This window comes from Panicum virgatum, chromosome 4K (assembly GCF_016808335.1).
Source record: "Panicum virgatum strain AP13 chromosome 4K, P.virgatum_v5, whole genome shotgun sequence".
Taxonomy (NCBI): Eukaryota; Viridiplantae; Streptophyta; class Magnoliopsida; order Poales; family Poaceae; genus Panicum; species Panicum virgatum.
Window position 1 is genome coordinate 47,052,053 of NC_053139.1, and position 18,203 is coordinate 47,070,255.

At 44.0% G+C, this 18,203-nt stretch overlaps 2 protein-coding genes across 14 annotated transcripts; both read left to right on the forward strand.

Moving 5' to 3' along the window:
• The first annotated feature begins 359 nt into the window (after positions 1-359).
• On the forward strand, positions 360-4,326 carry LOC120704510. 5 transcript variants are annotated; one of them, XR_005687582.1, is made up of 7 exons: positions 361-780; positions 854-1,003; positions 1,142-1,469; positions 1,736-1,843; positions 1,930-2,750; positions 2,830-2,931; positions 3,945-4,310. XR_005687582.1 is itself a non-coding variant. In XM_039988923.1 (6 exons), exons 1-4 carry the CDS (start codon positions 455-457, stop codon positions 2,660-2,662), a joined length of 1,317 nt encoding a protein of 438 aa, XP_039844857.1. In that variant the 5' UTR covers positions 362-454; the 3' UTR covers positions 2,663-2,750; positions 2,830-2,972; positions 3,945-4,310. The 5 variants fall into 5 exon arrangements, 3 of the variants coding, with proteins under 3 accessions (XP_039844857.1, XP_039844856.1, XP_039844858.1); XR_005687581.1 differs by having other exon boundaries at positions 360-780; positions 854-1,469; XM_039988923.1 differs by lacking the exon at positions 1,142-1,469 and having other exon boundaries at positions 362-780; positions 2,830-2,972.
• A 3,037-nt stretch (positions 4,327-7,363) lies between these two features.
• On the forward strand, positions 7,364-16,136 carry LOC120704511. 9 transcript variants are annotated; one of them, XR_005687583.1, is made up of 9 exons: positions 7,365-8,039; positions 8,141-8,296; positions 8,731-8,838; positions 8,927-9,729; positions 9,843-9,940; positions 11,916-12,054; positions 13,155-13,963; positions 14,048-14,149; positions 15,717-16,136. XR_005687583.1 is itself a non-coding variant. In XM_039988931.1 (7 exons), exons 2-7 carry the CDS (start codon positions 7,921-7,923, stop codon positions 10,557-10,559), a joined length of 1,431 nt encoding a protein of 476 aa, XP_039844865.1. In that variant the 5' UTR covers positions 7,364-7,593; positions 7,691-7,920; the 3' UTR covers positions 10,560-10,584. The 9 variants fall into 9 exon arrangements, 6 of the variants coding, with proteins under 6 accessions (XP_039844865.1, XP_039844860.1, XP_039844862.1 ...); XR_005687584.1 differs by having other exon boundaries at positions 7,366-8,039; positions 8,927-9,733; XM_039988931.1 differs by lacking the exons at positions 11,916-12,054; positions 13,155-13,963; positions 14,048-14,149; positions 15,717-16,136 and adding an exon at positions 10,413-10,584 and having other exon boundaries at positions 7,364-7,593; positions 7,691-8,039.
• The last annotated feature ends 2,067 nt before the right edge of the window (positions 16,137-18,203 follow it).

Consider the following 18,203-nt stretch of genomic DNA (forward strand, 5'->3'; position numbering starts at 1 on the left):
ATATTAGCACTTATATATATTCTAAAATTTTTAAGTTTTGACTAAAATTTAACACATTCAATTAGCACTTCATTTAGATGAGCTAGTGACGAAGTTTAACGCTTTTATTCATTAGCACCTAGTCCAAACTGGACCTCAGTACACTTCCCCATTTATTTTCTTTTCTTTTGAGGAGTACTCCCCCATTTTTCTCTATCTCTTGCAGCAGATTGTTGATGCCAAATCATGCAGACTAGGCGGGCCGAAATTGGGCTGGGTCAGGCTGGAGTCGGGGATTTTTTTGGTTGGGCCTTTTTTTTCTTTTCTCAATCTATAAACTGGTCGTCACCCGAGCGAGGACAAAAGGAGGAAGTAGAGCACGCTAGTACGCTACTACCACTCTCCGCCTCCGCCTCCGCCGCCGTATTAGGTCGTCCCCGCCGTCGCCGACCACGGGCCACGCTACGCAAGCGCGATGTCCAGCTCAAACTATGACTCCAGCTCGCCCAGAGCGGGTCTCGTCGCTCGGGCCACCACCTCCAGTCCTCACCTCCGCGCGGGCGCGGCGGGGGATCTGGAGCGCCCTCCGTCACCATCGCCGGACCTCACAGCCGTGCCCACCCTGCGCACACCGCGACCCAGACAGAGTGGCTACCGTGGCCTATGCAGGCCATCTCTTGCTCGCGTTCACGCACCAACCCCTTCCCCACCCGCTTTCTCCCCCAGCCCACCTCACGTGTCATCTGGCGGCGGCGGCAACTATTCCGAATGGAGGGTGCAACTTCTTGCTTTCCTCAACGAGTAAGCACCTTCCCCTCATATTTAGTTCCCTTTTGGATTCAAAGTTTTGCTCTCACCTTAGTCAATTTCTCAGATACGCCATCAACTCGGAGAAGACCGCCGTCTATAAGGTACTTGCCGCTTTAACGAGAGAGACAGCGAGTCTAAGTTTCCAGATCCATTTTGAGCACCTTCTCGAGTACGATAAGGAATTAGCGTACGCCATCTGCAACTCTCAGGACAGGTTATGATTGTGTCTACCATCCCTTCTTTTGTCTACTGTTTTTGGTATTTCAGTGTGCATCCATTGTTTCCTTTTCGGAGAATTATCTCCTTGGGTTTGTCAACCAGTTACCGACTTGGTGATATTGTGAAATTGTAGTAGGATGCTGTTAGGGAACTGGACGGATTCGAGAACTGGTAGAGGGGATTCAGAGGAGGAAGAGAGTAGAACAGGGAGAAACAGAGCTCAGGAATGCGGAATAGTTCGATTCATTTCCTTCATGGTTCATGCCCTCCACGGGTTCCCAGCACAAGCATTTAAACGGCACGGTCACAGGCTGACCGGCTAGCCGACTCACGCACAGCCTGACTTGGGCTTTAACTGGACCGGGCTTGCGGCCCATGAACGATAAACTCCTCGTGTTCGCCAGCCGCGACTCATATCATGGCAGATGCTGACAAATCCAATAGCATTAGATAGGTCATAGGTGCGTGTTTCAGATATGAAAAGGCAAGGTCTACTTTTCATCAACTCAACTATTGCTGTTTCAGCTTACTTATTCGACTCCAATACCATTTAATTTACACTCTGAACTGTTAATGCACAATTCAAATGTGAAGCTTTCCTCATCCATTAAATAGCTCAGTTAATTGAGCGAGTACTGGTTACTGACTTCTTAATTTGTGCTGCATTGGCTCTGTTTGTTAGCACAATAATCATGTTTCTTATGTGCGACATGTTATTTTCATGAAGATTCAACGAATGGTTGTATCCAACTGCGTACCAGTTCCTAATCAGTGAAGGGATTGCGAAGAATGTAGTCGAAAGAATGAAAATTACTTTCCACACAATGCCCCTGAGGTGGGTTATCTTGTATTCAATCTGCAGACTATTTCTTTGTGAAAAATTATTAACTTATGGGGCTCTTCTTGTATTATTGTGTGTAGCATCAAACCTCTTGAACAGTTTTTATCGGAACATGGGTCATTGATCAGCATTAAGTCAATCTTTAAAGGGAGTTACAAATTGTGTGTGGCACATGACATCGGCATGGTATTAGTCCATGGCTTTCTGGAAGAGATCTTGAAAAACCACAGAAAATATCTTTCTTGGAATGGGGGATTTAACAAAAGTGACTTGGTGGTGGTTAATTCTATGGAGTGTAGGATTACTAAGAGGTCAACGCAAGGTGGATGCCACTGTAGAGCAAAGGATCTGCACAAAATTGGGGAGATTTTCATGCCAATGTTCAGTTGCAGTAGAGGAATGGCACTATACTTCGATGTACTGCAAAAAGACTTGAGCATGGCCAGTGACACTGAAGTAAAAGAGGAATGGTTTTGGGAATACCTTCTCTCACACCCGGCACTGAAACGATCAATGGCACGTTACGACCTGGAGTGCGGATTGCATGCTGCAATAACCTTTGGAGGCCCAGGCACGCGAATCCAATCAATTCTTGGAGTATACAGTACTGGAAGGCGCTTATCCCGACTGAACTTACTGAAAACACACTTGTCACAGATTCCAGCTTGTATAAGGTTTTCTGGTTTAACTGCGAGCCTATTGAAGGTGTTGATAATCCTTTTGCGGCTACAGTTGGGGGGCTGCTTGCATACAAAAGAAATTTCCTGCAATATGGTAATGAGTATGTCAAGGTACATGACCCCACCGAGTTAGAGCAATTTGCAGCAAAAACTTTTCCCCAAGCTCTACCGAATATTCTGCGGAAGTTATTGAGGGACTGCAAAATACACATGAATGGACCGTAAGTTTTTCTTTTCGTTCTTTGCAGTCATCTGCCTCTCTTTTTCTTATAAACATTTTTTTCGTGCATGAATGCGTAGGCTTATGGTGCCCTGGAAAGCTTATTGCGCCTCAAGAGTTCACAATGATGATAATACTGAAGGGAGAACTGACATCTGTATTTAATTCAATCAAGAGGGCAGGTGCCAATCTTTCACTCTCAGATGCAAGTGGCGTACATGCTGTGGGATACCCTTTTTCTTTCTGCTTTTTCATCTATGAATCTTAAATTCTTGGCTCTTTTCCCTTAGTTATGAATGATGGTGTTTCCATTTTCCTGATGAACTATTGACAACTAATCATGTGATGTGCTTTGGGCCATCTGCTTGTTACACTCCTTGTCCACCTGTGTGCTTTGGATTCATTACACTATGCTACTGCATGCTAATTGTTCACTATATACCAGGTGATGCTGAATTGTTGGTTATGGGAGTAAATAGGAATTATCAGTTTAAATTGATAGTGCTTAGATGGTTATTTTCTACATACTGAATTACTGATAGGCCATAATATGCAGCGTGCAGCTTTATGTAAAGTATATTTATTTGAAACCATACTCCATCAGATAATTTTTTTTATAGTGTATCTGTGTTTCTAGTTTCCTATATTTTACAAGGTGTGTATCCTTTCTTCTTTCACTACAAGTTATCTTTTTTTCTTCTTCAGTACATGCTACGGTAATACATTTAAGAAATCCTAATGAGGTATTCAATGCTTTAACTTTTTAGTTACCGATTTATTCCCTGTTCCTGACATGTTACGGTACAAAATGCTCATTGAGTTCTTGTGAGGTACAAACACAATTCCCATTTTATATTGTTCTCTGCTGTAAGTTGGATTCTGAGTTTGTGGGTTGCATCTGCTTCTGTTTTTCTGCTTTAATGGAATAACATGCAATTTTCTTGTGTTCGAAGAAAAAATTGGACTAGGCCAGGCCAGCTTATAACTGCCCCAACTCCTCTCTATCAGAAAAATTAGACACGGCTAGTTGAAACTGTCCCATACTTTGTCCGAAGGCCTATGCATTTCTGAAGAGAGTAAAGGAAAAACTCTAACAAAAGTTCGAGTCTATGGCTCACCGCTGGATTAGCAAAAAGGAAAAACTCGATGCAAAAAATATATATCTCTAAAACTAAGGAATGACTTGTGTTTTCAGGGTCTTCGGTGGACAAGTCTGAGGGTTCTTTTGGATGGAAAAGGGATCCTCTTCATATAACCAACTACCATGGTGGAAAGAGTTTAGCACAGGATGGTTAGAATGCATTGGAGCTTTCTATAAGGAACTCATTTTTAGTAGAGGTGCTTCTGCCTACCAGTACAATATTTTTGTAATCTGTGGTCCTTGAAGAGACTTATGTAAGGTGCAGCTGTTTATCGTTGCTGATGTGGACCTTGTTCTGTACTATTTTGGAGTAGCGTGGCAGGGTTGTGCCCACGTATACATACTGGTTCTGTAAATGACCCTGTTGGTGTGTAGTAATACATGTTGTGTACATATATAGGAATTTATTCTTGAACGCCACTCGTCCCAAACATCAGCCAACATTCCTGATTGCACCTGGTATGCTCAAAATCCATGTTCTGTTGATGTTCTGAAAATTTTGGTAGGATAGGTTGGTTCATGTTTGTTTTTGTCGCTATCCGACTCAATTCATTGTTTACGTTGAGAAAGCCATTTCACAGTTGGTCGCTATCATTGCTGTCTCTATCTAGAGTATCATTGCTGTCTCTATCTAGAGGAGTATCTTGCTAATCCAAGTCGTCATCCGGTTGGACCACGGAATGTGTCATCACCCTGGTTTTGGTAACTATATGTTGTCTACGCTCGGGCGGAGCGCAGCTTAGTCCATATCACTAAACCGATTTTACCCACAGTCTATAGCAAATATTATTTACTCACCAGATCAGATGTAGCGATTCACACCTGGTCTTGTCCACAGCGATAGGAGGAAATGGAGGAGTAAATCTACTGTTTGACACTGTAGATGCACTGTTTGGCACTGTAGACAGAGATGGCGTGGGAAACGAGGCAAGAGCAAATTTGCTCTTGCTCTTGCCATTGTGGACAGCCTTAGGAATTAGGATATCTTCCACTTTGCCCAGTCTCCCTGTAACTTTATTGATTTAGTTGAAAGTAAAATAAGCCGAGCCGTTAAATCAAATACCATATAAATTTATATCCGTTCCTTTTGTGCCATTTAAAATATAGCGTTTCCTTTGTTGGTATCGGGTTTTAATTTTGTATGCCACTGCCCACTAGTGTTTCTGTTCAGTAGATGTCACCGTTACATAATTATTTGACTTGCACCTCCGCCTTGGTGTCCTGCAAGCAACACGCGCCCATTGTGATCATGTCACATGTGACCAATTAGAACAACAAATCAGGTTAGAAAGCCACAATAAGTTACTTCTTCGGTCAATAAAAGAATGCAATTGTTGGATCCACAAACTAGTTCAAGTTTAACAAAATTTGTAGTAAATAATATTAGCGCTTATGTATTTAAATAAATTTATAATAAAAATATATTCTATAACTAATCTAATGATACTTTTTTTTATCATCAATGCTATTAATTCTTTTATATAACTTTAGTCAAAGTTCAAAGTGTTTGACATATTGAAAAATAAGAATCGCATTTTTTATGGACGGAGGACTAGAAGGGTAGCGGACATAAGTGGTATGATATTTCATTTTTTCTTTTCTTTTTCTCAGCGGGTTTAGATTAGCAATTAGCAACATACCGACAAGCTTAAAGTTGGATGCCGACGTGGACGGGCTATTGGCCCAATGGAAAGCTTCCCGGTGTGGGAGGCGGAAAAAAGAAAAAAAACTGGCGGGGGTTCCAGCCCCGTACGACACCTGGCCGGAATTTTCTGATTTAAATAAGGAGTGTGTGGGGTTTGAGTTTAGATACTACATCTTGTATCTTGGACAAAGTTTTTTAAAAAATAAAGTTGGACGAAGACGAGCACCCTAACCACGCTTGACAGAATGAAACGCATCCTAAAAAATAAAGAAAATGAAACCTCCCAGGACAAAAAGAACTCCTAGAGAAGACAGAAATGGACAGCATTGAACGGAACCAGATTGTCACGGTGACGTTCCGTCGCTAACGTGTGGACCTACTAGATCTCCGGTACCACATGTCAGCCGGACCAACTACATGTACATGCCTTTTGTCAATCTTTTTGGAAAAAAAAAATCCACCTGGCAAATTTAGGTGCATCTGAGGCATCCGTGATGCATCTTCAAGTTGTGTGCAGTGGATGTGCGTGGCTCCCCTTCGTCTTCCCCGCGCACTAAGGGGTGTTCAGAAACAGGGACTTCAAAAAAGTCCTAGGGACTTTTTAGTATTTAGAAGTATTAAATAAATATTAATTATAAAACTAACTGCAGAACCCTGGGGTTAAACTGCGAGACGAATTTAATGAGGTATCTTAATCTATGATTAGCGAATGGTTACTGTAGCATCACTATAGCAAATTATGAATTAATTAGGCTCATTAGATTCGTCTCGCGAAAAAGCACTCAGCTGTCAAAAAATATTTATAAACAGATTTTATTTAATACTATAAAATAGTAAGATTTCTTTTGATGTGATAGGGACTTCTGAAAAAAATCCTGGAGCCAAACAAGGCCTAAAAAACCCCACCCGCACCGGCCGGCATCTCCATGGACCAAAGTTTGGTCGCAATTTCTTTTTTTTAAGTAAACAATTTCTCAATTTTCTGAAAGACAAGTAAGCACTTTTATTTTCTTTCTTTCTTGATGAGGAATCACACACATTTTCTAGTAGTCGTTTTTTTTTTGCATACACGAGAATATCCCCAACCTAGGGTCAATGTTTCAGGGTCGGATATATAGGATGCCATGCCATCATCAGAAACGGATAACGACGACTTGGGCAACGGCACGGTCGTGGCCTGGGCGGCCACCGGGCAACAAGGACCTGGACGGCCCACCTGCCAGGGAGAGACTTGCTCCGAAACGAAAACGACGGATGCCGGGGGCACGGGAACCTGGACGAGGACGAGTAGTGCTCGCAAAGGTTTTTTTCCCGACCGGACACCTCAAATCGGAGCACTCTGGTTCCGGTAAACCGGACCGGTTTGATCTATTACCGTAGAAACCGGTCAAATTCAAATTTGAATTCAAAAAACTCAGTTCAACTGGTTCGTACCGGTATACCGACCGGTTAGACCGGTTTACCGGCCGGTTTGAATTCAAATTTAAATTTAAAAACGCATGTGTAACCGGTTTGGACCGGTAAACCGGCCGGTTTGACCGGTTTATCAAGTGGGCCTTAATGGGCCGTCTCATTTTTTCCTTTTTTTTGTTTTAACTTTAAATGCCCGAAAAGTATGTTAAACGAATGAATTTTTGAGAAAATTTGACACCATTAAATTCATCGCACCTTGAAATATTTTTAAGAATTTTTCATTTTTTTAATTCAAATTCAAATTTTAAATTTGGGCCGATTTGGTACCGGCCCAAACCGAACCCGGACCGGACCGGTTTGCCGGACCGGTTCCCACCGCGGTAAGGGAACCCTGGACTGCTCCCATCTCCTCTTCTCCCCACCGGCCACCGCTCTCGTCCAAACCCCGCGCCGCCAGCTTCTCCCTCCCCGCCATCTTGGACGGCGAGAAGCACAATGCCAGGGCGTCAAAGCCGCACCCGACCCTTGCCCTCCGGCCCGCCCAAGTGGTGCCCGCGCGTGATGCGGGACCCCGAGCCCGACTCCGCCGCGGCAGATCGCGGTCCTCCGGCCACCGCAGACGACGGGCCTCGCGCTTCGACCCAGGTTGGATCTATCCCTTTGGCGGCGGCGGATGATGCTCCCCAGCACCGCTCGCCGTCCCTCCGTAACCCGCATCGTCTTCACCAATTAGCGGCACCAGGTCCCGCCGGTAGGAGGAGGACCAACGGCGCGCCCGGGCCTACCTCTCCGCTTCCTTCGTCGGGCGTCAGCGTCACAACCGTGCCGGGTTTGCGGCAACCGGCTCCGGCTGCCACTGCCGCGGCCCACAGCCACAGGCGCACGCCGCGGACGACGCCATCTCCTGCGCGAGCGGACACCCCATCTCCCCCGCCCGGTAGCCGCCCCTCCTCGTCTGCTTCCTCATCTCGCATGTCATGGACTTCAAGCGGGAGTTCGGCTAGGAGCTTTGCAGATGTCGTCAAAGGCCCAGCCAATCACGACCCTTGGGCCAAACTTTCATCACGACTTCTCAGTTTTCTAAAAAGCGAGTAAGCACTCTGCTTCTTCTTCTTCTTCTTCTTCTTTTTTTGTATAGTTGCTTTTTACACCAACGGTTATATCCTATATAAACCCATGGTCAATTTTTCAGAGTAACTTGCACCATCTACTCAGAAATGTCTGCCTACAACAAGGGATCAATCATCTCGATGAGGGACGCAGCAAGTTTCAATCTTAAGATGGCCTTGAAGCACCTTTGCGAATATGATAGGGAACTAGCCTATGCCATTCGTAATTGTCAGGATAGGTTTGTATTCCAACTCGCAATTATCCCTTTTGTGTTAAGGTTTAGTATTTGAGTGTATACATATATCCTCCTGATCAGTGTAGGTAGTATCCCCTTGAGTTTGTCAACCAATTGCTGAGTTGTTGTTGTTGCTGATATTGTGAAATTGTAGTAGGAAGTTGACAGTCAAATCCAATAGCACCAAATGTACATGTATGTTTCAAATCTGATAAAGAAAAATCTACTTTTCATCAATTCAACTATTGCTGATTTTACTTACTCAAATTGAATACCATGTAATTTACACTCTGAACTGTTCTGTTAACACCATTAAAATGTGTACCAACTTCTTCAGGTCTTTGTGTTCGCTGTGAATTTGTGCTGTGCTTGGATGTTATGTGTTTATTAGGACGATAATCATGTTTCCTATGTGAGAATATGTTATTCATATGCAGATTCGATGAATGGTTGTCTCCAACTCTATCCCAGTTCCTAATCAGCGAAGGGATTGTGAAGAATGCAGTTCTAATAACGAGTGTTACTTTCTATAAAATGCCCGATAGGTGTGTTATCTTGTATTTAAGTTGCATAGACTATTTCATTGAGAACAAATTATTAACTACTGTTGTTCTTGTATTATCTTGTGTGTAGCATCAAACCTCTTTCAGATTTCTTAGCAGAGCATGGGTCATTGACCACCATTAAGCCAATCTTTGGTGGGAGTTTCGAACTGTGCGTTGCACATGACAATGTTATAATGTTAGTCCATGGCTTTCTGGTAGAGATCTTTAATAGCCACTCAGAAGGTTTTACCTGGAATGGAAGATTTAGCATAACTGACATGGTGATGGTTAACCACACAAAGTGTAGGATTACTAAGATGCCAGTGCGAGGTGAATACTGCAGAGCAGAGGACCTGCGCCAATTTGGAATGATTTTCATGCAAATGTTCAGCTGTAATAGAGAAAAGCCTTTATACTTTGTTGAATTGGAAAAAGATTTGTGCATGGCCAGTGAGGAGGAAGTAAAAGAGGAGTGGTTTCGGGAATACCTCCTCTCACACCCGGCACTGAAACGATCAATGACACGCTACCACCTGGAGTGCGGATTACAGCATGCTGCAAAAACCTTTGGAGGCCCAGGCACGCTAATTGAATCTGTTTTAGGGGTTTCCAGTGACTGGAAGGCAATTATCCCAACTAAATCAACCAGAAGCACACCTACAAACAGCTTGTATAGGGTTTTCTGGTACAATGGTGAGCATATTAAGGATCCTTTTCAGGCGACAGTTGGGGGTCTGCTTGCATACAAAAGAAATTATCTGCAACACGGTCATGAATATGTCAAGGTTGAGGACCACACTGAGTTAGAGCTATTTGCAGCAAAAACCTTTTCCCAAGCTCTACCTAACATTCTACGGAGGCTATTGAAATACTGCAATATTCACATGAATGGACCGTAAGTTTCTCTCTCTCTCTCTCTCTGTGCGTGTGTGCGTGTGTGTGTGCTTTCCTGCGCCTTTTCTATTTCTTATAAATGTTCTTTTTTTTTCTGTATGAGTGTGTAGGCTCGCGGTGCACTGGGACACTTATCGCACCTCAACAGTTGGCAATGACGGTAATACTGAAGAGAGAAGTGGTATCTGCATTACATTTTGTGAAGAGGGTAGGTGCCAATGTTTCATGCTCAGATGCAAGTGCCATACGTGTGGCTTCTGTTTTACACTCCCTGTCCATTTGTGTGTTCTGGATTCATTAGACTATGCTTTTGCATGCTAACTGTTCATTATGTACATGCTGATGCTGAATTGTTGATTATGGGAATGAATAGTAACTAGCAAGTGTTTTATTGTTCTTATCTAAAAAAAACATGAACCGCTAGATGGAATAAGCAATTTGTAGTAAAGTATGTTTATTTGAAACCAGGCTCCCGTCAATACCATTTTTTGTAATTTTACTCTTGTTTATGGTATTCTGTATATGTACGTATCCTCTTTCTAATGTTTATCTTTGTTTTCTAATACATGCCATGGTATACACTTAAGAAATATTATTTATGTGTTTCATGCTTTTAGTTACAAATTTACCTGTTCCTCACGTGTTACAGCAAAAATGACTTTGTCGGTACCCTGTAGCAGGGATACCCACTCTTACTGCAGCAAATCAGGACTCGCGTAGCCATCCGTAGCTACGCCATAAGGGGCGGAGCAGCCGGGCCCCACAGGTCAGGCTCTTTCCTCACCAGGCCAACGGCCCCGCTCCCCACTCTGGGAGGGGTCCGGTGACGCCACGTGTCCCTGAGGAGGGGAAGCTCCGAGCCAACAACCGAGGGCTCGGACCCCCCCCCCCCCCATAGGGGTCCGGGACCTCCTCGCGCCCGTCTGGACCACCCGCGCGCGTAGAACCAACATACCGCCCGGGGCGGGGGGGGGGGGGTCCGGAGCCGCCACGTGTCCCGCAGGCGCGGGCGCGGGTCTTCCGCTGGAAGACTCGCCCACCCACAGCATTCAATGCGGGTGGTTGAGGCGTGCTCTGCCGCCGCGGCACGCGGGGCAGCTTTTGCCAGGTCTCACTGTAGACCGCGTATTATCGAGGTACACAGTGCAGCCACCTTCGCCGCATCCGCGCAGAACCCGTCTGCCGCATTAAATGGATACGACGGCACGACACTTTTTCCATCATGCTACCTACGCCGCAAGCTACACGGCCCGTTCAGCTACGTTACAGGCGACGCCGCACGCTACACCCTGACGCCGTTTCGACAAGACAGGGCAAAGCACGCCGGTCGGAAGATTCCCACGGACAAACCAGGTAAATCCAGGAATGAGATCTTCTCCGCCTGTAACGCCATAATGTATGAACAATACGTGATTTTATACTACATCGTTGGGCCCACCTGTCGGGGACCCAACGGCCATGTACACGCCTCCCTTGAGATATAAAAGGGAGACGCTCGCTGTACAGGGGGTCAAGCACTCTGGAGCACAAGCTCATCCAGACTCAAGCAATACAGCACACAGTGGACGTAGGGTATTACGCTCCGGCGGCCCGAACCACTCTAAACCGGCTGTGTTCATCGTGTTCTTCCAGGAGATCGAACTAGTCCTAGCTAACCCCCGAGTACTCACCCTCTGGGCTTAGGCGGGTGCATTCCATCACCCGGCTGTGGTTTGCCACACCATGACAGACTTGTTGCCACACAAACACTATTCCCATTTTTTTTGTGGGTATTGCCATAACTTTGTTGTTGAATGAGGATCAGGACAGCTTGATTTGGAACTGTAAACTGATATGGGATTTATACTCTGCAGTCTACTTATTCTTTCATTACCTTTAGATGTGTTCTTTCTGTTTATTAATCAGCTGTTTTAAGTTATCTGTTCCTTTGAGAATCAATGTGTTATTTAGTTTTTTTTAACAAGGATGTGCTGTTTAGTAATTTGTTATCAACTTGGTAGAAGAATTGAGCTAAGGAATGTCTCTTATCCCTCTCGCCTTTTTTTTGTACTGAAAATGCCGGATCTTCAACAAACTTGTGCTTTTAGACTAAGCGTCTATGGCTCACCGCTGGATTAGCATTGAGTAAAAACTCAAAGCATAACATTTACAACTAAAAACTGAGGAATGGCTTGTGTTTTCAGGGTCTCCAGCGGACAATTCTGAGGGCTGTTTGGGATGGAAGGGACCCAGTTTGGAGAGGACACCCTTCCATCCCAGCAAGGATTAAAGAAGGGCTGGCAGAGGATCATTAGAACCTGGAGCTGGCGTGCGTTATGCAAGGTACTCTTTGCTGGAGTATTTCTATAGTCGGTGGTCTCTGAATAAAATAATTTTGGGAATGTGCAGCTATAATTAAGTTGCTGATGTAGAACCTTGTTCTGTGTTTTTAGGGGGCCTATCCCCACTCCCCATGTATGTAGTTTTGTACTGGTTCTGTGTAGTACAACCTCCTTTCTTAGATATATGATGTTTATGACAAGCTAATTAGTTCAAAAATGAACTAACATAATTGTCCTAAACATCATATATTGAAAAACGGGCAAAGTTTTTTCGTTGAGGCTCGTGTCGATGTCCCAATCCGACCGGCCAATGTTGAGAGAGTCCCGGTTGATGTCCCAATCCAACAGGCTGTTTTTGTGTGCTTGAGTTGAGTTGGCGTGGTACGGCGCGGGTTGATGTCCCAATCCAACCGGCCGGTGTTGCTAGCTGTAGGTTGTAGTAGTAGTAGTTGTAATTTGTACTGTTTTTGGACCTGGTTTACCTATAAACAGGGTCAACTCTCTTCTTCTTATTAATATACGCTAAACCGCAAGGTTCTGGATCTTTCAAAAAAAAAAAACCCAGAGGAAGTACTATGCTGTGTACATATTCGGATAACAAAGTACATTTCCGCAAGGTCTACTTTCGATCCACTCAACTATTGACATGCCTTATTTTTTTTTCAACAACTCCAATACCATGTATTTTTTGCAAGAAAAGCTTTTAACACACGTTGGTTCAAAATGCCGCATCCATCAAACAACTCAGGTGACTGAGGGAGCACTGGTTACCGACTTTTTTAATCTTGGTGTTGCTGTGAATTTATGCCACGTCACCTGGTGTTTTTTTTCTAGGATAATAATCACATTCTTATGTGAGAATATGTTACTCTTACGCAGCTTTGATATATGGGTACCAGTCAGTGGCCGGGGGGGGGGGGGGGGGGGGGGGGGGGGGTTGTCCAGTCAAGGGATTGTGAAGAATGTAGTTGAAAGAATGGATGTTAATTACATCACGATGGCCCACAGGTGTATTATCTTGTATTTAAGTTGCTCGTACTACTTTGTCAAAAAAAAACTATTAACTACTGGTATTCTTCGTTCTTGTATTACTGTGTGTAGCACCAAATCTCTTAAAGATTTCATACGGAAACGGACACTGGCCAGTTACAAGTCAATCTTTGGTGGTAATTTTAAACTATGCATCGCGCTTGACACCAGCATGATGTTGTTCCATGGCTTTCTGGTTCAGATCTTTAATAGACATTTTAAAAAATCTTACTTGGAATGGAGAATTTGACTTAAGTGATATGGTGGTGGATAACTCCACGGAGTGCCTGATTACTAAGGAGCCAATGAGAGATGAATCTCACTGTATAGCAGGAGACCTGCGCAAAATTGCAGATATTTTCATGCCAATGTTCAATTCTGGTGGAGAAATGGCATTGTACTTTGATGTACTGCAAAAAGATTTGAGCAATGCTAGCGAGAATGAAGTGAAAGAGAAACAGTTTCGGGAATACATCCTCTCACACCCCGCTCTGAAGGGATCTGGTTTGTGGATTGCAGTGTGCTGTGGAAATTGGAGTTGAAGGCAGGCTAATACGATCAGTTTTAGATGGATGCAGTTACAGTGACTGGACGGCACTTATCCCAACTGAACTTACCAAAAACAAACTTGTCGAAGATAGCTTGCATGAGGTTTTCTGGTTCAAGCACAAGTATGAAGGTGTTGACAACCCTTACAGGAATACACTTGGGGGGCTACTTGCATACATAAGAAATTTCCTGCAACATGGCCATTAGTACGAGTATCTCAGGGTTGGGGGGCTCGCTGAGCTAGAGCAATTTGCAGCAAAAACCTTTCCCCGAGCTGTACCGGACATTTTGAGTAAGCTATTGAGGCACCGTAAAATGCATGAGAATAAACTGTAAGTTCTCTATTGATTATTTGCTTTCCTGTGCATTTCTGTGTCATATAAGCATTCTTGTTTTTTTTCTGCGCAAATTTGTAGATTTATGGAGCCGTGGACACCTTATCACGCCTCAAGAGTTGGCAACAATGATAATACCAAAGGGAGAACTGACATCTTTATTTGATTTAGTGAAGAGGGCAGGTGTGGATCTTTCTCTCTCAGATGCAAGTTGCATAAGTTGCTGTTTTGCCTCAGTTTCCACTTTACCATGGTGTCGCTATTTTCCTGATGAACTATCACCTTCCATACTACCACTAATGAAATGACTTATCATGCCATATACCTTTTGGCCATCTCCTTGTACACTGCCTGCCAAGCTGTGGTTTGGGTTCACTACTGCATGCTAACTGTTCATTACCTACCTGGTAATGCTGAATTATTGTTTATGGGAATGAATAGGATGGGCACTGAAAAACAGATAAACCAATATATACAGTGTGCAATTTGATTGTGTAAAGTATGTTTATTTGAAATCATACTCTCATCAGTAACTTTTGAAATGTATACTTGTTTGTATTATTCTATATTTATAAGGTGTATATCCTTTTTTGACCAGTTATCTTGGTTTTTTTTATTTAGGTATTTCATGCCTTTTAGACACGAATTTATTTCATATTCCTGTTATGTTATGGTTCAAAATGCTCGTTGTGAGGCACAAACAATTCTCGATTTGCTGTTATCAGAGGAGGCCATGCCAGCTTAGACCATTTATAACTGGCCTGCTGTCTTCCAACTCCTCCCTATGAGTCATAGTTAGACACAGCTAGGTTGATATTTCTCATACTGTGTCTGATGGTATATTGAAGGCAACGAGAACCTCACTTTTTAGCCTTTCTATTTCTTAAATAAAAATGTACTTTTAGCTTGTGTTGGCTTATGGTTGCTTAGGCGATGCTAGGAGTCTCCAAAGTAGATTATTGAACACTGAACTCTCAACATCGCATGAGAACCAAACACTGCTGATTACATGCATAAAGCATCTCATGTTTGATTACATCGTGCACTATCAAACCCTACTGTAAGAATAAGCCTGTCATACACAATGTAACAGCTCTGTACTCCATTTAGGGTCTAGGTAGTAGACATTTATTTCTGAATGAAGTTGTGGGCATTGCCATATCTTTGCAGTTGAAAGAGGGTGAGGACAGCTTGATTAGGAACTGTTTTTCAATTGATCAATGATTTATACTATTTAGTCTCCTAATTCTGCCATTACCTTTAGATGTGTGCTTTCTGGTCGCCGTTCATTTGTTCGTCCATAATCAATGTGTTATTGTTATTATTTAGTGATATAAACTTGGAGAAGAACCTGTCGCTAAGAGAAGGAATCTCTCTCTCTCTCTCTCCTTTTTGGTACAGAGAAGAAACCATTCACCATCATTTTTAAGGAAGCATCTCATGTACAAGTACAACCCATTTTTACAACTCTGTTACAACCCATTGATCTGAACCTTTCGATTCATAGTTGGGCAACCACCCAGGTGATTTGAGCCCTTTGATCTCCTTGTTGTAAAGGAGCTGTACCAATGTGCTGTCGTTATAGCAGTATTCTGTTTTCTCTGTCACATTACTACTACTAATGGAAGGAAGTTGTCTCTGAAACTTTCAATAAACAAGCTGTTTGAGAATTTGGATCTATGTGAGGGAAAAATCGACATATAATATGCGCAAGCAGAACTAATGCTGAGGAGTGGCTTGTGTTTTTCAGGGTTTCTGGTGGACAAGGTCTGGTTGTTTTGGATGGAAGGACTGAAGAAGATCCTAGTTGAGGGGATCTTGAGGCCAGCACTAAAGAGAGGTTGGCACAGGTTGATTGGAATGCTATGAGGTGTGGTAAGTTATGGGCAACTCTTTTTCTTGGTGAAGGTGGTTATGTCTGACAGTCCAGAATTTTTGTAGTCAATGGTCTCTGAAGAGACGGGAGTTTTTGTTCTGTCTTTTCAGTGGTGTAGTATAGCAGCTGGATCGTCGTGTATACGTACCGGCAATGTAAATATTCTTCTTGTTATGGTGTAATCGTGTAAGTAATATGCTGTATAGTACATATGAAAAATTTATGCTTGAACGGTAGATACAGAATTCATTTTCTGTCATGTTCTGAAAATTTTGGTTGGATTGGTTGGTTCCAGTTTGTTTCGTTGCAGACCAATTCATTTGGTTACAAGTAATTCGGGGTCCAGACTGGTCGGCGAAGTATTCAGGGGTCCAAGGAATTGAAAATGTATTGGTTGGTAGTGTAAACAGATCCCGTGCCTGCATCAGGACTGGGTCCATCTTGCATGCCCATGGTGGCGATCCTGCGTTCCTGTACTTGCCGGCGCTCGGCCCATTACTAATGTAAACGGATCGAATATGGACGGATATTAGTAATATTATATTTATTTTTATATTTTTGTTTGAATACGGAGTTAGATATGGATAGTGTTAGTTTTTGCCGGATAAAATTATAATGGATATCAACATCGTAAAAATGTGATTTTTTAGTATTCAGATACGGTTATAGATATTGATTATTCGGAATCGGATACTGACGGATAAAAATCTTTCCAGACCGGATCGAATTCGAATACGGTGGGAAATATTCATACCATTTACATCCCTATTTAACAGGAAATCAATAAAAGACTAGACCTGTCGTGTCCATGCGGCGGAGGTGCGGTAGTGGCGGGTGCGTGCAGGAGCAAGGCCGCTGGTGCGCGACCTCGGCTCGGCGGCGCGGCTCCTCGGCTTTGCCCCGGCGCCTTCCTCCCCAGATCCGCCTTGCTATGCCGCACGCCGGCTCCGGCCCTCCTCTAGCGGCGCGTGGCTGTGGCGAGCGGGCGGGCCTGCTCGAGCTCGAGTTCTGCTGCCGGCCGTGGAGCTCTAGATCTGGCGGCGATGGACAGCTCCGGTTCATGGCGGCGGCAGGCGGGACTGGGAGCGGCGGCGCGCGGGAGTGGGGAGCTGTGGTGTGAGGCGAGGTAGCAGTGCAGTTCGAGTTCGTCTTAGACACCAACAGGCGGACGAACAAAGAACGAAAACTGCCAGAATACACCGAGATAGGAACCTGTTTCGGCCCCACCTGTCAATGAGAGATGATGTACCAAAGTCAAAGATACCGCAGAAACGGTCTGCTCTTTATAATTTTTATTTAGATAACCTGTTAGGATTTTTTTTTGCTTAGTCCTTCCAAAACAGAGATCTTGTGCTTAGGGGCGGTTTTGTCAGCACCCAAGAAACATTTTTACTGTTTTTTTTGGTAGGAACATTTTTACTGTTAAGTCCAAATATGTGGCAATACATGTTAACATCATGCACTACCGGACTCGCGTACTTTGCCGAGTGTCACAGACACTCGGCAAAGGCCGAAAAACACTCGGCAAATTGTTGGCCGAGTGCAGCACTCGGCGAAGCGCACACGGCCTTTCTTCTACCGGCGAAGCCGGCTTTGCCGAGTGCCTTTTCTCGGGCACTCGGCAAACCTTTGCCGTGTGCCAAGCCGCACTCGGCAAAAAAGTTGAAACGGGACGCACGGACAAGTGAACTGGCGAACGGGTGCCGAGTGCCAGATGCTCGGCACTCGGCAAAGATTCAAACTTCACCGAATGCCAAGCTGGCCGCACTCGGCGAAGTTTGGGTCTTTGCCGAGTGTCAGGAGTCTGGCACTCGGCGAAGTTTGAAACTTCGCCGAGTGTCAGGCGTCTGGCACTCGGCGAAGTTTGGGTCTTTGCCGAGTGTCAGGCGTCTGGCACTCGGCGAAGTTTCAAACTTCGCCGAGTGCCAAGGTAATTACACTCGGCAAATACGTTTTCCAGAAAATAGAAAATGGTTGCTTTGCCGAGTGTCAGGGTAAAAACACTAGGCAAAGCTTGCTGTTTTTTTTGTATTTTTTCTGTTTTTTTATGTATTAACCACATTCATCATCACAAAAAAAACATATATACATTCCAGACAAGCGTTACAGTATATATATGGCACATCCATCACATAATAACGCAAATATCTCACGCTGTGTCGCATGAATATCACAAATAGCATAAGTCCAACATCGATGCCATAAATGTAACGTTCAACAAGCACAAGTCCAACTAATTAAACAAGTCTAGTCCAACAACAACAAGCCCGTAGAACAAATATCATAAACAACTCTAAATCAGCTAGGTGGCCACTACGACGCTGCACGTGCCGGTGAATGCTCGTCCGGAGGCTCATTTGA

Coding starts and splice junctions, on each gene's coding strand:
- LOC120704510 (XM_039988923.1), top strand. CDS start 455: ATGTCCAGCTCAAACTATGACTCCAGCTCGCCCAGAGCGGGTCTCGTC. Junction 781..853: donor CTTCTTGCTTTCCTCAACGA/GTAAGCACCTTC, acceptor TCAATTTCTCAG/ATACGCCATCAACTCGGAGA. Junction 1,844..1,929: donor TTCCACACAATGCCCCTGAG/GTGGGTTATCTT, acceptor TATTGTGTGTAG/CATCAAACCTCTTGAACAGT.
- LOC120704511 (XM_039988926.1), top strand. CDS start 7,444: ATGCCAGGGCGTCAAAGCCGCACCCGACCCTTGCCCTCCGGCCCGCCC. Junction 8,040..8,140: donor CTCAGTTTTCTAAAAAGCGA/GTAAGCACTCTG, acceptor TCAATTTTTCAG/AGTAACTTGCACCATCTACT. Junction 8,839..8,926: donor TTCTATAAAATGCCCGATAG/GTGTGTTATCTT, acceptor TCTTGTGTGTAG/CATCAAACCTCTTTCAGATT.